Genomic DNA, 19,049 nt, shown 5'->3' with positions numbered 1-19,049 from the left:
AATCCCCAGCTCCATATGTTGAGGAAAAACTATGAAATAAGGTTTGGCAATGGAAATTGTCATCTACAGGGCTTTCTGTAACTACTGGAAATGCAAGCAAAAGTTTGTTTCTATCATTTTATTCACTGACAAACGATTGGCAAGTCATTTATTTTATATACAGTATTTGCCAGATTGACATTCAAAGTGTAAAACAACTAACTAGTCAACAGGATTTATGGGATGTATTTACCAATTAAATTGGTGCTTTCTAATGTATGTGCAGCACTCAGATGCTTCAAGGAAGCAACACTCCTATTGAAATAATTAAGCTTTAAGATTTAACCGCAGTTGACGTAGTGATTTGGTGAAGAATCTGGGTAGAGGACAGGTCACAGAGACGTCGGGTTGACCATCGTTTCCCAGCAGTATCATCTGGCGGGCATGTAAATGAAGAGGAAGGTAACGGACCTTGCTTTGTTCTACTCCCAACCTTCCCAACACACCTTCTGGTAGTTTCTGAGGATGCAGTTGCTCAGTTACTTTCATAAGCCAAACACTTTGAATTGAAGAGATAAATGTGTAGTCTGCTTATACAAGTGATATGGTTATACTTAAAGCTTCCAATTTATTTTGAAAGTGGAAAAACAATTGTCACATACCTGGGGTGCCAGTTTGGTCCAATGGGAGTATTTGTGGTCCCCAAGGGTGGGGCATGCCAGAGCCAATGCCATATGAACCCTCATCTGGTGTTTTACTCCTATGAACATAGCATGCAGTAGTAGATTAATAAGATTGAGGGTACTTAAGACTCATCTGAAGTCAGTGGTTTAGCTGCTAAACCACTTAAGCAGTCAATATGCCCCAATACCAATCTTACCAGTTAGTGGCTGGAGTTCTACAAGGCTGCAACCACCACCACTTTCCAGGATACGGTATTGAGTCACAGCACCTTGAGCTTGCCGATTCGAACGAACTCTGATCACTCCCTCTCCTGTGTCACTCACCCTGTACACTGGACTTAGTCCCATCTGAAGAAGAGATAATTGAATAAGGATCTTTGTGTATAATTGGTTTCTCACCATTCTACCCTTTTAAGTGTTTAAATAAGATGAGCAACCTTGAAATGGCGCAGAGAGCCTGTGACCTCTCTCTCTATAACAGGAATGTCAATCACCCCTTCAGACGGTACTGGCACACCGACAGTGATGGCCCTGTGGAGGGAAACTGATCATTCTCTGGTGGTAATGTACAACATCTGGACAGATTATGATCTCATGTGGGCAAGAACAGACTGCCGACTCAACAACAGCAATCCATATTCTATGTCTTACCAATATTTCCTCTGCACTTGGCTATTTTTGCTGAGGGCTAGTATGTGATCCACCATCTCCTCACTCTTTGCCAGTAGAAGAATTCCTGTGACCTCCTTTTCTATGCCGAGACATGGATATAGCGTTGATGTGCTTTTCATCCCATATAGCATTTTGTTAAGGACTGGCAGCACAGAGGAAATAGATGTGGTGGCCCCTGAGTTATCTGTGAGAAATAAATGGAAACAAATACAGAGTTTTGATCAGAGTTGATCCTTACAGGTCTAAGAACCAAATGGACGGTTCGACCCACGAGGGTCCTCCATTTGGGGGTCATTGGAATTAAAAAGTTTGAGAACCACTGGTATAAAACATTCACTCAAATAATTTGCCAGCATTTGAATTACCTTGGACAGGAACCCCATATGGTTTATTGATGACTACCAGATCGTCGTTCTGGAACAGCACAGTATTATGCAGGTGCTTCGCTAAGACATTAGGGTGAACATTTTGTAACTGTTGAGTGTACTGTTTAATCTCCGCGACCCCCTTCTCCCGTGGGGACGCTGTCTTCTTGTCTTGCTCCGTCTTGTTCTCTTGCTGGATCTTCCGTGCCAGATCAATGGCTCTCAGCCGAGGTGTGTCGCCATCAGGGCTCTGTGGGCTGGGGGCTCCTTTAGCCACAGTGGCATGGCTCCGTGTGAGAGCATGTGATAACTTAGCAAACGTGGAGCAAGATTCTCGAATTCCTCTACACGTGTTCATGGTAGCGCTTGAGTGGTAAACTCATAGACATAATAAACTCATATACAGGTCATATACTGTCAATCAGTCAATCACACATCCATCCATGGACTATGAGTGACGTGTTTTTCTTCCTGTGATCTTTCGTCATTTCCTTTTTTGGGGTCAGTTGGTTGGCTTGTTTTTTACTCCGAGACTAGCCGTACTGGCGGGATAACAGTAGTGTGTTGTGATTGTGGGGGTCAGAAAACTCCGCCCATTCAACATTGGTGGTTTGTAAAATGGACGCACCACGCACGCACAGCCCTGGAAGCTGTTGTGTTGAACAATGTTTAAAGATTTTCAGCAGCTGTTCGTTTTTCTATTGAGATAATGATAAGAATTATTAGCGTAAACGAATGCATTGTGTGACCGATCAGATAATCTTACATGCACGTCTGTAATAAGATCTGCCTCCAGCTATTGATAGCACTTTGCGTTTTAATGTCATTGCCGAGATGAAGATCACAGATAGTGTATTACGAAGCTTTCGGGTCGCCAGGACATATCGGGATCATTCCGTGAAATTCAACTGTGTGGACTACAGTGAGAATGGTGAAAGTGCAGTAGCAAGTAGTGACGACGACTCCATTGTGTTATATGACATCCGCGAGGGAAAGTAAGTTTAAATAATTTCAGATTTTAAACTTAACAAGTACCGGTAAGTTCCATGGGGTGATAGCCTCCAGTGCATGGTTTTTGAAGACACAGGACAGGACCCGCCTTGGGTTCAATCCTTTTAGAAATGTATTTGTATTAAACTGTACTTTCTGTGCTTTTTTGGCTAACTGTTAATAAAGCATTCAATGAATCAATCAAAGTAATCATTGCTAGTCTCTCCAGTACAGGGGGGTAAATGTTCGGTAACAAGAAGACTCACCCCGGTGCGTGCCCGTTTTTCCTCCCGGAATTTTCCCCAGTGAGGGGGATAACTTTGTAATATGCTATTGGCTGTTTGTATTCTTTTTGGAAAAATATAAAAAGATACTCCTGTGGAAAGGCTATATTATTTATATGACTTATATTGACCCTATAAACAATTTAGTATTATTTAGTATATGTAAGGTTTTGCCCCCTCAAATGGTACCTCGTCAGATAATCCCCACATATCCTACAACAACTTCTGTGAACAGACTTCACTGTAGTATCTTTTCATAAATTATATTTGTACTTAGGCTGTCTGCTGTCATGAAAGTTTATAGTTAGAGAAATTCAAAATCCAGCCGTCTGCTGTCCAGCCTCTCCCACCCCTCACTGGGGAAAATTCTGGGAGGAAAACAAACGGGGTGAGTCTTCTTGTATTCAAATGTTCAGGTCAGGTGGGTATCAAATTTCATCCAATAAGGAGAGAGAATCATAAGAGAGACCCCATTAACAACTTAAAGTGCTCCAGTTCCAATTTCGCCTGCATGGCCATGGGCGTATACATACTGGCCAGGCCCATACTGATTACATCAGGGATCTATCATCTCCATCTATGGAAATAAAGGGGACAAGGACAGACTGTTAAACAAATATGACAATGGATATAATAGGTATTTTATACAAGGGTGGGGTATGCATTACCGATTCTCATTATTACCAACTTGCATCTTTCCCAAGTATGCTGGTGCCCAACGGGCACAGGTCTAGCTGGAGAGAGAGACGAACGGAGATGTATAGCCATTTTACCTGTACGTGCCTGTACCTAATAGAACAATGTATTTTTATTTTCTATTGTTAAGGCCTCAACAAACCATATACAGCAAGAAGTATGGAGTCGACCTTATCCGCTACACACATGGAGATGCCCACACTGTGGTCTACAGTTCCAACAAACTAGATGGTAGTACAACTGTTGGTAGAAATTACCCAACACACCCCTCAGGCATGATCTATTCTTTAATTCTGTCATTGTATTTCACAGACACTATTCGATGGCTGTCACTCACCGACAACAAGTTCATTCGTTATTTTCCTGGTCACACTGCAAGGTGAGTATATGCAAGCAGATAGGCAAAATATTTACCGTCATGCAGCGCTTATTCTGAAGATACATTGCTGGGTGATATGATAGCATTTCCACTCGGAATTACAAAATTATTATCAGATAAATCTAGTCAATCAAATTACATAACAGCCTGTTTTTAAACAGGTGATTCCAAATGGAAAGTACCGTTGCATGAAATCGACCAAGGGTAGGCAACATGCATCATATAGACATGATGAGATCTCCCAAATTCACTGTTTCACTGTTTTTTAATACATTTATAAATGTATGTATATTAAAACAAGTGGACTACACACTAACTATCTGTATAATATTTTTGTTTTTGTTTTTAATTATTATTTAATACTTTATTAGAGAAAAATGTAAACAGCACAGGAGTAGTTAGTTACAGTTTTATATTTCTATGTATACAAATGCACACTAATGTAATGTTTGTGCTGTGTTGATTTGCCAGGGTTGTTGCACTTTCCATGTCACCAGTGGATGATCACTTTATCTCAGGCTCATTGGATAAGACCATTAGAATCTGGGATCTGCGCTCTCAAAACTGTCAAGTAAGTAGTCTGTTCAAAATGTCTAAACATATACCATTTAACAACATAATTGGATAGATGACAGCTGGCGCTGGCCGACAACTGGGGAGGGGGGTGTTTGTGCAGTGTGGATTGTTAAAAGCCAATGGGCGAGCTACTTTAACTTCAGTGGGTGGACTATTGACTGAATGTAATGTAAATCTGGCCCCGCTTGTCATTTATCCTGGGTGCCCGAGCAAGAAGGCACACCCAGCAATGGCGGCTTTAGTTCAAGGGTTTGCGTGGCTTTTTGGGGGTAAATTATACTTGAACAGATCCAATTTAATTGGATTGGCCCTGCGACCAAAGTGCGCCAGCCTACTCAGGGCCATGCAAGTTGGGCCATGCAGGTATGCACAACCGTTGCGCTATTCTCATGTTGTCAGCTCCACAAACATCAATGCGTCACCGCTTTGTTCACTTATCTCATATTGACCACGGCTCTCATACTATCTGTTCCATCGCACACGCTGCCATTAATGTTGCCAGCAGTGGCTGGCACAAACGCAGCGAAGCTCGGCCAATTAGTTCAGCCGTCGGGTTGGCCAGTCAGGTATTTGCTAAACGGCACAAATGTTATGCAAAGCACTGTCAAGATGATGGGTCGGGTTGCTACCGTAGAGTCGTAGACAATGCAAACACACACCCCAAACACATTATTCAGTGCGTCCTCCGCAACGATATTCACACTTTTCGGTTCGCTGTTGGTCTGACCAAATTGGCACTCAGCACTGCAAACCCCCAGGTTGGGACACATGCTGACTTTGAGGCCATCAAGTCGGACGGCACCCATGTTAAGCCCCGGGCACATAAATATACAGTACACACACACACGTTTTGTGAAGGAATAGATGGAAGATATTGTGTATTATGTATATAGTTATGATCATTTAATGGGTATTTGTATGTGAAAGATAATTTATTAAGGAGCCAGATGGAGCTTTAATTGCTAATTGTTTCTCTTCTTTCATTTCCAACACGGCACCCCTTATTGTGAATCAGGGCGTAACTAATCCAATGGGGAAGCCAGTATGTTCGTTTGATCCAGAGGGTGTGATATTTGCTGCAGGAGTTGAATCACAGGCAATTAAACTGTACGACCTTCGCGCTTTTGACAAGGTAACGTGTGTGTGTGTGTGTGTGTGTGTGTGTCTTATCTTGGGGAATCAATCAACAATGACGCACATCTTACAATTTCAAACAGCTCATTTACATATACTTACCTATAGTACAAGTAAGACGCGCAGACGCGGGAAGCGAACGCAGCTCGTGTGTGTGTGGTTGTGTGGGTGTGTGTGTGTGTGTGTGTGTGCTACAGCTGCGCCCTGTGTGTGTGTGTGTGTGTGTGTGTGTGTGCTACAACTGCGCCCTCTGGTGGCGGGCGGGTGGTGTAACAGCGGGACACACACACACACACACAGACATTCAGCCCTTGCTGTCATAATAAGTGGCTCACTGCGTTCGCAAAGACACCCTGAGGGTGAGAAGCGACCTCACCCTCAGGGCGAGGTCGCGTGCACGCATCCACCTGGGCGAGTGCTGGGTCAGTGCTGGTGCTTTGGCATGTGGGGTCAGATCAACATATGGAATGAATTCTGTACTGGCCATATATGGAACGTGTCTTGAGTGTACAGGGTTTGATGAGGTCAGATCAACATATGGAATGTCAGAACAGGTCAGCTCCATATATGGAGATCTAAGGGTGGCAGCGGGGGCAGTCTCTTGATTGTACAGGGTTTGATGAGGTCTGGCCATATATGGAGCGTGTCTTGAGTGTACAGGGTTTGATGAGGTCAGATCAACATATGGAATGTCAGAACAAGCTCCATATATGGAGATCTAAGGGTGGCAGCGGGGGCAGTGTCTTGAGTATACAGGGTTTGAAGTGCACGGTCACGCCGGGTAGGGCCGGGGCATTCATTTTCGGGCCTGTTGAGAACCATAGTTTTCACCGGCTGCAGGGCGCGGCTGCACTAATATCTTTGGGGCCGGCCCGTCTAGAGTTTGAATGGACAGGTATCAGTCAAAAGGGAGACATGGAAGAGGAAGGACTGGTGGGGAGGATCAACATACAGTATATGTCAGAACAGGTCAGCTGAGCTCCATATATGGAGATCTAAGGGTTTGAGGTCGGATGTAGAGTTGCTGGCTGGCTCCATATAAGCAGATCTAGGTGATGATCCAGTCTTCTCCATGTATGGCTATCCAGGGCTTGATGAGGTCAGTGTCGTGATCTTCATATATGGAGACGGCCACATACGGAGTGTGTCACAAGGCGTGAGGGACTGACGGCGACCTACGGTCGCAAACAGGTTATAATAACCACTTAAATCCTAAACTGGATCTGAGTTTTCTCTGTACTTTTTTCTGTCTATACATTGTCTTCGCCCAGAACTAGCCGATCAAGCTTGTAGATCTGCTATATTTGGCTACTGTTACCCCAGAATATAGATGCTGGGGATAAAGTGGTTAATATAAAAAACTGTACATGAGATATTATCTTTTGTGGGCATCCCTTATCTTTCTTGGACTGACATAAGGGATGCCCTCCCGGGCGTCGTGTGTGTGTGTGTGTGTGTGTGTGTGTGTTTTACAATTACATCTATACTTTTTCTTTTGAGATTTCAAAACTGCAGATTTCCATTCTTTCTTTTTTTTTTCCACTAGATATTATTTTATTCCATCACATGAATGTGTGTATATTACATACCATTATAATGTCTCATATTCCACATATTTTAGTTAGTTTAGCCACAGATGTGATTCCCTTTTCATGACTTTATTCTGGACTAATTCAGTGAGGACAAAATATATATTCTCTCCCCCCCCCCCCTTTTCTCAGATATGTAGAATAGGTTGACCATATTTTCCTTTCCTATGAACAGGGTCCATTTGCCTCCTTTGAGACCAGGTTCACCCGTGTCAGTGAGTGGACTGGACTCAAATTCAGTAAGGATGGAAAACAGATACTCATCTCTACCAACGGTGGTGCAATACACATTCTAAATGCCTTCAATGGAACTGTGCTGCATACTTTTTCTGTAAGACGCCTACAGTAATAAACACAATTAACATTACATTTTCAAGACCTTAATGAATTACATTACTATTACACATTAAAATTACATTATTACGGTACATGCCGATCTAATGCTGATCTTGATCTGTCTTATTTACTCCTTCCAGGGCTACAATAATAGTAAAGGCATATCCCTAGAGGCCTGCTTTACTCCTGACTCACAGTTTGTAATGATTGGTAAGGTTATGTCAGTATATTAGTTCTGTAGTTCTGCTATTGTCGAATATTTTATCTACAGTAGTAGTCAACTAAATATAGTTTCACTGACAAAGGTTAATGTTATCTTGTGTCATGATCTAATAGGCTCAGAAGATGGGAGAGTCCATGTCTGGAGCACTCTAAGTGGGATGAAGGTAGCTGTGCTGGATGGCAAGCACTCTGGTCCTATCAACACACTGCAGTTCAATCCCAGATACATGACATTTGCCAGTGCCTGTTCTAACATGGTGAGAAGCTCTAAAAACATCACATAACTCTTGTATAATTTCTACCACAGAATCAACCCGTGCCATGTTTATATCTCTAAACTGTCACAAGTTGTAAATGGAGTTCTTTCTACTTGTTTTATCTCAACAGACATTTTGGCTCCCATGTGTTGATGACCTATAGTGGGATGTCATCCATGTAAGAGCACATCAACACCACCACCTTATTTTATTTGTTATGCTGTACTTAGCTACGGAGCCCTGGACTGGCCATGCATTCATTTGATCTCGTCCGGACAAGATGTCCTACAAACACATTTATTTTTATGAAGAATATTTGTCCTCTTATTTAGACAGGACAGTGTAGTGTAGTGAAGGTTCTCCAGTCGGAATCAAACGAATCAATCGCCTCTACGATTACGATTGTGTGCACGGCATTTTAATTGCTAAAATACTGTATAGTCCTTATGGACTACTGTGTTCATCCTATGCCTAGGTTCATTTGTGTAATGTCTTATTCTATATCTTTATAACTCGTGTATAATTTAACTAGTACTCTGTTGATCTTTTTTTTTACTATATGGCATTTTCTTTTACTGTATTTTTACATACATTTTAAGTACTCAAAATTGTGTTTTACATGGAAGTAAGAGGTACTGCTGTGCTTATTTTTTCCCAACCACTTATTTAATTAAAAGTGCCACATTTTATACAACATGTACGTATGTACAGATTGATTTTATGTTTGTTATAGGCTATGACATTGTCATCGGAGGTGAATTACTAGAAACATTAATATATTGATTATTACCAAGACTTTATAGATTATTCTTTGTTAAGCAATTATTAGATTATTATGGAACTTGTCTCTTAACACAATTATGTTTCACTTGGATAGAAAATGAATAAACCTATGCATGCGTGCGTGTGGGAAAGGTTAGTTTTGATTTTATGTAATTGTGAATGAGTGCTTTTTTTTTGTTTTGTTTTTTCGCATCGGTGCAGATAAAGTGTGTCCGTTTGTAGTGGAGGGGGCAACTGTTGAATAATGTATAGGAGCTTGGGTTGTGTACTCACCAGGGAATGAATAATGGATGAAGCCATCGAAGGTAACCTCACAGGTACCCACCTAGCTGTGTGTGCATGTTATGTGTGACTGTGTGCACTGCACTGCAAGCGTGATGCATGGTGTGGATGTCTTTAGGGAAAGAGGTAGGAATAAGTTGTGATCGTGCAAGCATTTGTCACGTTTTACTGGCAACCTCCCTTCCCCCCTTTGCTTTCCTCCTCTCTCCCTCCAATACTCCCACATGTCTGCATAGTATTAGTTTTGGGCAATGTATGTTCTGATGTATGCCCGTTCACACCCGTGGAGTAATGTTGCAATGTAGCAGTCAGATTCATGTTGGGTGTCACATTTCTGTGACCAGGTGGCTGGAATTTGAGATCATGTCTGCGTGAACTGATAGGGCACACTATATGAAAGAGCGATAACATTTCATTGTAGCACTTGAACAGCATTTGAGAGAGCAGTGCGCTCATCGGTGATGTCATGAGTAACGTCGTTCTCTTGAGTCCATTCAGTTCCTCGGAACCTTGTTGAAGTGTTTGGTGGAGACCCCCACTGAGAACTTCAAGCTTCTGGTCACTGATACGCAACGAATTTTAGATCAGTGGTTAGGGTGGCATATCCACTGACGGACACGTTATTACTCATCAGCCACAGTTCCGCAGATCGCCTTTCAAGTGTTAGGAATCTCCCAAGTCACCCTCAAGGCGTTTATGTCACTGGTGCATGGGTCCATCTGTCTGCTGTCAGTGGAGAGGTAACCTACCTGCTGAGCAATAAGAGCGAGGACACAGATAACTGGACAGGTTCCTTCTTGCAGGAAAGGATTTTGAAGAGGTGACTGACTGCCCAAAGATGTCCCACCAAACTGGAATTTACGGTAAAGTAATTTTAGGGACTGTGACATCTTTATATTGTCTTACATTGCTTTCTTTGCAGAGTTTTGTTGTTGTTTGTTGTTGATTTATGGCGTGTAGATACCTTTACATTAGATGATTTCTGAACATTCACTGAAGTTTCACCCTTGAATTAAAGTAATTGGTAACTCTTACCTGTTTTGATACTTAACTATTGCCTGAAATGTGTTGACATTTTAGCTCTAATCTAATTATTTGTTCAACATGCTGTGAAGACAACCTGACTTGCATAGAACATTGTACCCCCATTTATCGAATAATAGGACTAATGCATGTCTTCAGTGTGTTCTGAATTTGAGAACAGTTAAAATCAATATCCATGTGTTATGGCATTCGCTCAATTGGAGGATGGGGGGAAGGGAGGCGGAAGCATACCTCTCACCTTTCTCACCTGATCTTAAATCATTTATGAGACTACTGTGTTTGGTAACCATGGTTAGAGAGAAGGAACACATACAATACGTAACTAGATTTCGTTGAGGATTCTATATATCAAATGTTCAATACCAGTCTAGAATTCAATACAAGAGAGAAGGGCCAGTGTGCTGTGCCCCTCTTACATGGAGGATTTAGTCTATAGGGCCTATGCCACTTGTCTGTGTCAAGACGATACCGTGACTACCTGGCAGTAGATCGAATGTTCTCCCTGGAGTTAAGTCTCAAGTTCTTACATACCCAACTGTCTATTTCATTCTCTCCCACTGTCCTCAGTTTTGACTTGTCTGCCTTATATCTGGTTACTCTAGCAACATCTGAACTGATGGAGTTTTTGGCCAAGGCAAGGGGAGGTGCCATCAGAATAATGAAGATTGTTATCAGAAATGGTAAGCATGTGTCCCCTCCTCTTGTTACAACCCATAGAATGCTAGCATGCACACTATAATATAACTTGACACATACTAAATGGTAAATTGTGCATTTATGGCTCTCATGGTGTTTCTGATCTACAGAGGAGTTGGTGCTAGGCTCATACAGAGAGCCAGAACAGAGCTGGGACAAGGATTATGACCCCTTCCTACTTCCTCTGCTCATTGCCCAGGACCCATGCTACATCCTGTACCGCCTCGATTCCCAGAACGCACAAGGCTATGAGTGGATCTTTCTTGCTTGGTCACCCGACCAATCACCTGTATGTGGAATCGCAAATTTTATGAGAGAACTGTACTCATATGTTGTCATTCGTTCCTGTCAACTGCACTTTTACCATTAATCATTCACAAAAGTAGGCTACCAACTGTTTTTTAACTCCCATTTGCTCTGCCCATGCCAGGTGAGGCAGAAGATGGTATACGCAGCCACCCGTGCCACTCTTAAGAAAGAGTTTGGAGGGGGACATATCAAAGATGAAATGTTCGGGACAGTTGAGGTTTGTGGAATGCTTTGAGGAGTGATGTGTTTACAGTGTATCTTTAAAGCTGCCACAGTTACTGTATCAACATCTTGGTCTGTTTGCTGAGTGTCGTTCTGTGTTGCAGGATGACCTGAGCTTCCAGGGATACCTGCGACATATGTCCTCCTGTACCTCCCCTGCGCCACTCACAGTAGCAGAGCAGGAGTTGCAACGAATTAAGCTCACTGAGGTAGGGCAGGCAATGAGAGGCATGTCATAATTAAGGTGTCACTTATGTAATGCAAGCTTAATTTTTTATGTGTATTTTGTTCTCTCTCTGTCATGCTATGCAGGATAAGGTTGTATGGGTAAGTTCATTCTAAGAGTAGAGAGTGTGAGTGTGTGTGCGCATGCATGTGCGTGTTCCTTCCATATAGTGGGGTCCTTGGACACATTTACAATTCATGTAAAAGTTACTTTTCACTTCTAATTTGTATATAATGGTCTAAGGAACTTTTTTTTCTTCTTTTTTTTCCCAATACGGTGTGAGGAATCAACTGTATTTCAAATATTAATGTTTTTAATATTTTGGTATAGGAAAAAAAAGGATTGCTGCCAATGTACATCAAATTACACTCAACTTATATCCCATTGAGCCTAGAATGGTAATGTTGATGCGGTGCCTATACCTATGTTATCATAAATGTACACAGAACCCCACTAATAGGCCACATTTTGGACATCAAAGTTGTTAGTGAACACAGTGGTGTTCTCAGTGTGTGTGTGTGTGTGTGTGCACGCACGCACGCAAGAGAGATGAAAGGAGAGAGAGCCTGAGGGATTAAAATCGATTTGTCCATGTTTTCAGGATGAACGTAGACGACTCAGTACTCCGACAGCACGAGCAAAGGTTGGTCTGTTTTTTCTGTTGTGCACAGACTGAACTTGCATATTAATCTCGTCTGTTTCATTTTTGTTTGCTTGATGGTGTGTAATATCACTGTTAAAAAGGTGTATTATGATTTTGTCCCCTGCAGGTGGTGGAATTTGGCTTAGACAAAAGGCCACAGACTCTTCAGGGTCTTGCATTCCCTTTACAAGAAGAGGCCAAACGAGCTCTGCAACAGCTCAAACAAAAGCGCATCAACTACATACAATTGGTGAGCTCAATGGGATTAACAATTATATACCATATATATTTGAACATATAGGCCCATCCTGCTCTTGGCTCTTATTGGGTGTCCCTGATAATAGATCCCAATTTATCTGCAACCACTCCCTTACGGAGCTATGTGTGTGGCTGGGTGTCTGGGTATGAGCACGAAAACAGCATGGTTGTTTTTCACCACCTGTGCACAACCTAACGGGCAGTCCATACTGTCTCCGACCATCGAACTTTTCGTCAGAAAGCTCTGGTACAACTACAACATGACGTCACTCGCAACTTCTGAAACACATTCCTCTGAATTTTTGTTCTGAAAGCTGCACTCCCAGATGTTGTGACTCGCCGAACTCTACTTCGGAGAAAAAATAAAAGTCTGATCTTTCCGACGAAAGGTTCGGTGGTCGGAGACAGTATGGACTGCCCTTAATGCACACACAAACACGCACGTATTAACTGTAGGCTTTCGGGTGTGCCAGTACAGTGACAGTACAGTACAGTAGAGGGACCGCCACACGGTAACTCAACCGTTTCGGACGCGGGGCGGCACGCCGAACCGCCCCGCCCCCCTAGGCGCGTTCCTGGGGGTCTGGAACTCCCCCCCTCCCCGCACGGAGTTGCACCACTCACTTCACACGGGTGTGATTTTTTTTATGTTTCATGCAATGAAAATAGTATCTGGATGCAACATTTCTACAGTGCTTGTGTCTTTATGTTGTAGAGGCTGGACGTAGATAAAGAGACAATTGAGCTTGTTCACACCCAACCTACAGAGAACCATGAGCTTGCGTACCGGATTCCCACTGATTCTCCCAGATACCACTTCTTCGTCTTCAAACATTCCCACCAGGGCCAGCAGCAGGATGCACTGGGTCAGTACAATGATGGAGTGTAGGGTGGTGTGTAGATATACATAGAAATTAGGCTTTACCCTCACTACCCATCCTGCTTTCCTCTCTAGCATCCTCCAAAATAGGTTTCTGAATAGGCCAAATCAGACAGTTTGTAAACAAGTAGGGCGGTATTTCCGGGTGGATGTGTATACAATATAAGATAATGAGACCAATACGATTAGTTATGTTTAGTTTGTCAACCTGTTTAGAAGAGAGTAATATATTTCTATCAATACTCAATAACAACATCCTAAGTGTTCTGTTCTAACAAAAATAAGGTTAAAGAATAATTCTGCACCAGTGTGGTGCTGTCAGTGATATCCACCCTGAAATAAAGTTTGGTTTGTGGGGATGTCATGATGATTGGGACTATAGGCTCTTATCCTAGCATGAGGTTCGTTAATTGCATTAGATCCTGAGTTTGGTAAATGTATGGCCACCATACAGAATTGAACTACAAATGTGCTATATAAAGTGGCAAACACGATCATCTGTTTATATCATCTGGAAATAAAAATATAAATAAGCTTTGTACAAACTTGTAAATGGCACTTCATATTATAGTTGATATAAGCACAACAGAAGCTTGTATTCTTTCATATGCTTTAAGATCAATTTGTCTCTCTTCCAGTGTTCATTTATTCCATGCCCGGGTATAGCTGTAGCATCAAGGAGCGGATGTTGTATTCCAGTTGTAAGAACAGGTTACTGGATGAAGTGGAGAGAGATTACCAACTCGAGGTCACCAAAAAGGTGCAGATGTGTGTGTGTGTGTGTGTGTGTAGTACAAAGTACTACTGTAACATTTTTAGGTATTTGTACTTGAGTATTTACAATTTCCAATAGTTCTACTCCACTACACCTCAGAGGCAAATATTGTACTTTTACTACACAACAGTTATTTGAAATAAATTTAAGTACATTTTGATACCAATACTTTTGTACTTTTACTAAAGTCCATTTTTAAGTACAGACTTTTACTTGTAACAGAGTACTTCTACATTGCCGCATTAACTCTATCCACCACTGTGTAGATGGAGATTGATGGTGGAGACGGCCTGACGGAGGACTTTCTATATGAGGAAGTCCACCCGATGGAACATACGCTCAAGCAAGCCTTTGCCAAGCCCCGAGGACCAGGAGGCAAGAGGGGCAACAAAAGGATCATCAAGGGTGCAGGGGAGAATGGGGAAGAAAGTTAGACGTGTATACATACAAGCACGTACACCAGCAGACAAACACCATATCTATGAATTGACTTGATCTTTGACTGCTTAGTATCTAGCCATTTCTTCATTTTTACTTGTTGACGTACAAGAACATGCATATTTGTTTTCATGTAAAACCTTTTTTTTAATCCACCCAAAAACAGAATTCCTATTTCCTGTGATCAGTGGTTTTTCAAAAATGTATAACTAACAAATCTCTGCTATATGAGAATGTTAACCACCAATTAGCTGCTAACCTCTAATTTGTGTCATTATAGGCACATTTTATAAATGAGCAGATTTATAACATATTTAAAGTATAAAATAGGGCTTAGTTAAAATACAGATCACTCTTTGAGAAACAAAGAAACAGCTCTTTTATGCCAACTCATCCAGAAACAGACAGCACAGCAGATAACTGTCACGCACAGTCGTCACACGCCACACACACATCAATGAGTCACAGCACACAAATCAAGTCAATAATAGAACGAACGCAAAACTGCAACACATCCTGTGTTAAAGTGCAACAATAAAGTGCAGTGTGCGTGCAGTGCAGTAATGTGAGTGCATTCGTCCAATTATTTGTTGTTGGCCAATGGCCATACAAATAGCCTGGAGGAAGAAGCTGTCCTTAATAATACTTAAGTTGTTGTTCATATGCTGCCTGGTGGCAGCAGAGAGAACCGTGTGGGAGCCTGGGTCGAGTACTTCATGATTTGAAATCCTACGCTGTATGTAGATTGTTCATACCAAACTGTAGTGCAACTTCCAGAGATGCTTTCAATATTGGAGGTTGATGGGAATGGTATTTGTGCAGCAGAGCAGAGGTAGTGTTTTTGTGAAGATAGTGGTGGTGCTGTGGTACCAGGTCAGATCATCTGCAGGAACCATTCCATTGAATTAATAAGTTGCCGTGACACTACTAGTAAATATTCTTGAATTGTATGGTTCAGAACTGTTGGATATTATAGAGACAATCAAGCAAGCATTCTTTCTCAGGCAATATCTTTGTTAATACCTTTGAGCAATATATCAGCAATATGATATGTTATGATGTGATGATCACCCACACTATTTCCATACTGTTTGTTGTCTTAACTCAAGAGTAACAGCCTCTAAATGATGCTGTGTCATGTGCCTCAGATTACATCTTCTTGTTGAGTGTCACTAAACCTACAATGTATATCTTAATGAAATCGTAGCTTTGGGAACAAGTTGTTCCAGTCTATAAATATTGATTGAACTATCTAAGATCATATGGAAAAACCCATGCAAATTTGTTTTAGGGTGGATTACCCTTCAAATAGCCTACTTATAGGCCCGTACTGTGCCCATGGTTCACTAGCACATCCAGACCAGTTGTATGCCCAAGTGCCTTAGCCCACATGGTCACCCTAGCCAGGGTTGACTATATTCAGCTAAAGGCTATTGTTTTACATGATCCTAGAAATAAAATATTTTTTTCTGTATTTTACTTATCTACATCTGTGTGTATGTTCACCATTCTTGCCAAGTTTGAATACTACAGGACTACCGGCTACCTCAATGCAGGGTTCAATGCACATTGCAGAAATAGTTTTTTTGTTTGTATGCAGACAGTTCAGTCAATATGCATATGCTGGCCCAGGCCGTAGCGTAACGGTCTGGGCACCGGACTGGTAATCCAGTCGCAGTGTGCCGCGGGTTCGACTCCCGGACCCGACACGGCCTTTACTGCATCATGTCATCCCCCCATCTCTCTCCCGTTTCCTGTCAGCCTACTGTCTGTCCCTTCAAAAATCAATAAAAGGCGTAAGCCGCAAAAATATATCTAAAAAATATATATATATGCATATGCTGTAAGATAAGAGTATATGTCAACGGATAAGCATAAGTAGGTTAATGCATAACATCAAAAATAATATGTTACCTGCACTGAACAATTGTTTGCCGCCATATAGGCTCAAACAACAGCATCATCAGCATGTAAGGTGGAGCAAGGGATCAAGTTAAGGTCAGTGAAGGTCAATTAGCCCTTCACTAAACTATTTGGATTGGCATTGGACAATCGATTTTTGGGGTGGGATTTAGTTAAGGGCTAATTTGTGCGGGTGAGCCAGCCTTCATGGAAAGCTGTGTACTTAGAAGCCATCAGCTGTGCTTCTGACGGCTAAAGCCATGGCATTGAGCCGCTACGACTGCGCGGATGAACAGGCCAGTTGAAGCAGAGTGAAACCTGCTGGACAATCCAGGGCTGTCTGTCACTCTGCGGGCGTTGAAATACAAAACCTTTCTTGGAAATAAAATCCCGGAACTTCAGTGTTGTCAACCAGCAACTGAACTTGGAGAAATGCGTTTTATGTCATCTGTGTCAATTTGGATAACCCTGCACCTTAGCCGATATTGGAGATGTAGGCCTATGTTTCTTTTCCTTCCTTGGACATGCCATAATAATGTTATAATTTGTTATAAAATGTTTTGCATGTTTTTCATCTTCTCCCGGTGCATTTTTATTATTTTAATGATTGGCAACCGCAAGACCGAATTAAGTTTGGATTAATCTTTTCGAATCCGGTGGAAATCCTTTCCATGATATTGTGTGTTCAAAAAGATAAGATTGTGTGGCGACCAACTGTCTGGAATATTATACAGACTTATGTATTAGTAGCGTTTAATTTCATTTAAAAATTTGTGGCCATTTCCCAGTAGTCTAAATCAAAAGTTTTTCAGTGTTCATTCTCAGAATCACATAAACCTGTCAGACTTTTATGTTGCTGATAGACTAAATTGTTGAATTTGTTGAATTGTTGAAAGCAGTGGCTCTGAATCCTGTCGCCTGATGCGAGAAACATTGCCTACTTGCCCTGCTGGGGAAAGGGGGCCTGTAATCCTATTTGAAAGTTACATTGCTAGTTTCATTTAACTGAACTTAAATTGTAAGTCTAGAATAGTTATAGTTCATTCTAAAAGATATAGGCTACTGTAAACTTTTACCAGAAGACTTAACAGTTCCCTTCATGCATTGCAATAACAGTAGCCGTATACTGTTGAATGAAAATGAAAATATTTCACTTTAATATTCCATATTGTCAAACTCATTAATCTCTTATTGTGCAAGATAGCTTAACTGTGCAATTATTAAATAATATACCACAAAAACGTAATATACCACAACACGTCACACATCATTGATTTGTAATTAATTAGGCTACTGCTGTTTTGTGGACATAATTATCAGATGGTATTCTAACCACCAGGCATAATCCCTTTTTGCTATTGATTTCCATTATGACTCTTTCAGCAGGGCTACCATCAGATATGGTTGCCAGGGAAATAACCATGTCTTATTCGGAGAAGAGAGGAGGAGGTTCATGCTGCCCACATCCTGTACCCCCACTATGGGATGCCACCAAAGACACCAAAGACCACTACAACTTTACAGTATCTTCATACCTCAGGTACCTCGGGACATTTATTGTCTCCACCAGGCCGAAGGCATGGGGAGAGAGAGTATGTTTTGCACTCCGTCCGTGTGTGTGTGCATGTGTCCGTCCGTCAGTCTGTTACCAGCTAATCTCCGGCACCGTTAACCCGGTCGATGCCGAATTTTGCACACACACTCCCTGGATGCCAACGATGAACCTCTGCCTCAAACTTTCCAGAGCGGCCTGTTATAGCGCCATCAGGAGGCCGACTTTTGAAAAACATGATATGATTATGATAATCCCGCAAATCATTACACAGTTACACACTATCTCTATGTGTTCAAGATGGATCTGTCCAATATTTCAGATTCCATCCTCATTGGCTAACATTGGCTTTCAAAGTTTGCAGGATTGGCACATTTTGAACAAAAAGCCTTAAATCAGCGTCACCCTTTTCACATTGGCCTATTATAGCACCACCATGGGAGGCCACAACCTGACCTGCCCTGGTGGAGAGCTGTGCCCCGAGGGGCACTTTATCTAGTTCACTGTACATCATTCATCACCTTTTAATACCACATTCTTTACACCTCTTTAAATTATTTGTATACTGTTATAATTATGAGTTCTATTTTGTTATGTATTTATGGAGTTGTTTTTAGCATTTTTGCACTCATCAGTCCAGTATTTAACTCGAATGAGCCACACTACACACTATTTCGTATGTACAATGCTTGCTGGATATTGAACATTGTGAGAATGAAGAGCTGATATACTAATATGCAATTTAGAACAATTATTATTCAGTTCCGGCGAGTGATGGAAGAAGGAAAGGTGTACAGTACACCTCAGAAGGCAACAGCCTGACACCGATCTAGATATTGGAGCAGCATATTCTACAAGAATACTAGCCTACACATTA

General features: G+C 41.7%; 3 protein-coding genes across 3 annotated transcripts; 2 read left to right on the top strand and 1 right to left on the bottom strand.

Moving 5' to 3' along the window:
- Positions 1-209: 209 nt before the first annotated feature.
- On the bottom strand, positions 210-2,159 carry rpusd4 (RNA pseudouridine synthase D4). Its single transcript, XM_083771675.1, has 6 exons — positions 1,700-2,159; positions 1,314-1,518; positions 1,100-1,193; positions 860-1,010; positions 642-739; positions 210-498 (listed from the first exon to the last, which is right to left on the bottom strand). Exons 1-6 carry the CDS (start codon positions 2,055-2,057, stop codon positions 307-309), a joined length of 1,098 nt encoding a protein of 365 aa, XP_083627801.1. The 5' UTR covers positions 2,058-2,159; the 3' UTR covers positions 210-306.
- A 178-nt stretch (positions 2,160-2,337) lies between these two features.
- Positions 2,338-8,476, top strand: LOC310863383 (WD repeat-containing protein 82-like). The gene is made up of 9 exons (XM_083771682.1): positions 2,338-2,694; positions 3,800-3,900; positions 3,982-4,048; positions 4,520-4,619; positions 5,640-5,756; positions 7,523-7,678; positions 7,824-7,893; positions 8,020-8,162; positions 8,293-8,476. The coding sequence occupies exons 1-9, from the start codon at positions 2,534-2,536 to the stop codon at positions 8,323-8,325; spliced, it is 948 nt and encodes a 315-aa protein (XP_083627808.1). The 5' UTR covers positions 2,338-2,533; the 3' UTR covers positions 8,326-8,476.
- A 775-nt stretch (positions 8,477-9,251) lies between these two features.
- Positions 9,252-14,714, top strand: twf2b (twinfilin actin-binding protein 2b; the record flags this gene model as incomplete). The annotated part of the gene is made up of 12 exons (XM_083771676.1): positions 9,252-9,262; positions 10,031-10,090; positions 10,874-10,951; positions 11,078-11,256; positions 11,398-11,493; positions 11,603-11,707; positions 11,811-11,825; positions 12,326-12,367; positions 12,495-12,617; positions 13,341-13,491; positions 14,144-14,265; positions 14,547-14,714. The coding sequence occupies exons 2-12, from the start codon at positions 10,066-10,068 to the stop codon at positions 14,712-14,714; spliced, it is 1,104 nt and encodes a 367-aa protein (XP_083627802.1). The 5' UTR covers positions 9,252-9,262; positions 10,031-10,065.
- Between the last annotated feature and the right edge of the window lie 4,335 nt (positions 14,715-19,049).

Source organism: Protomyctophum parallelum (genome assembly GCF_964188405.1).
Source record: "Protomyctophum parallelum genome assembly, chromosome: 8".
Taxonomy (NCBI): Eukaryota; Metazoa; Chordata; class Actinopteri; order Myctophiformes; family Myctophidae; genus Protomyctophum; species Protomyctophum parallelum.
This window is presented reverse-complemented; position numbering and strand designations above follow the sequence as displayed.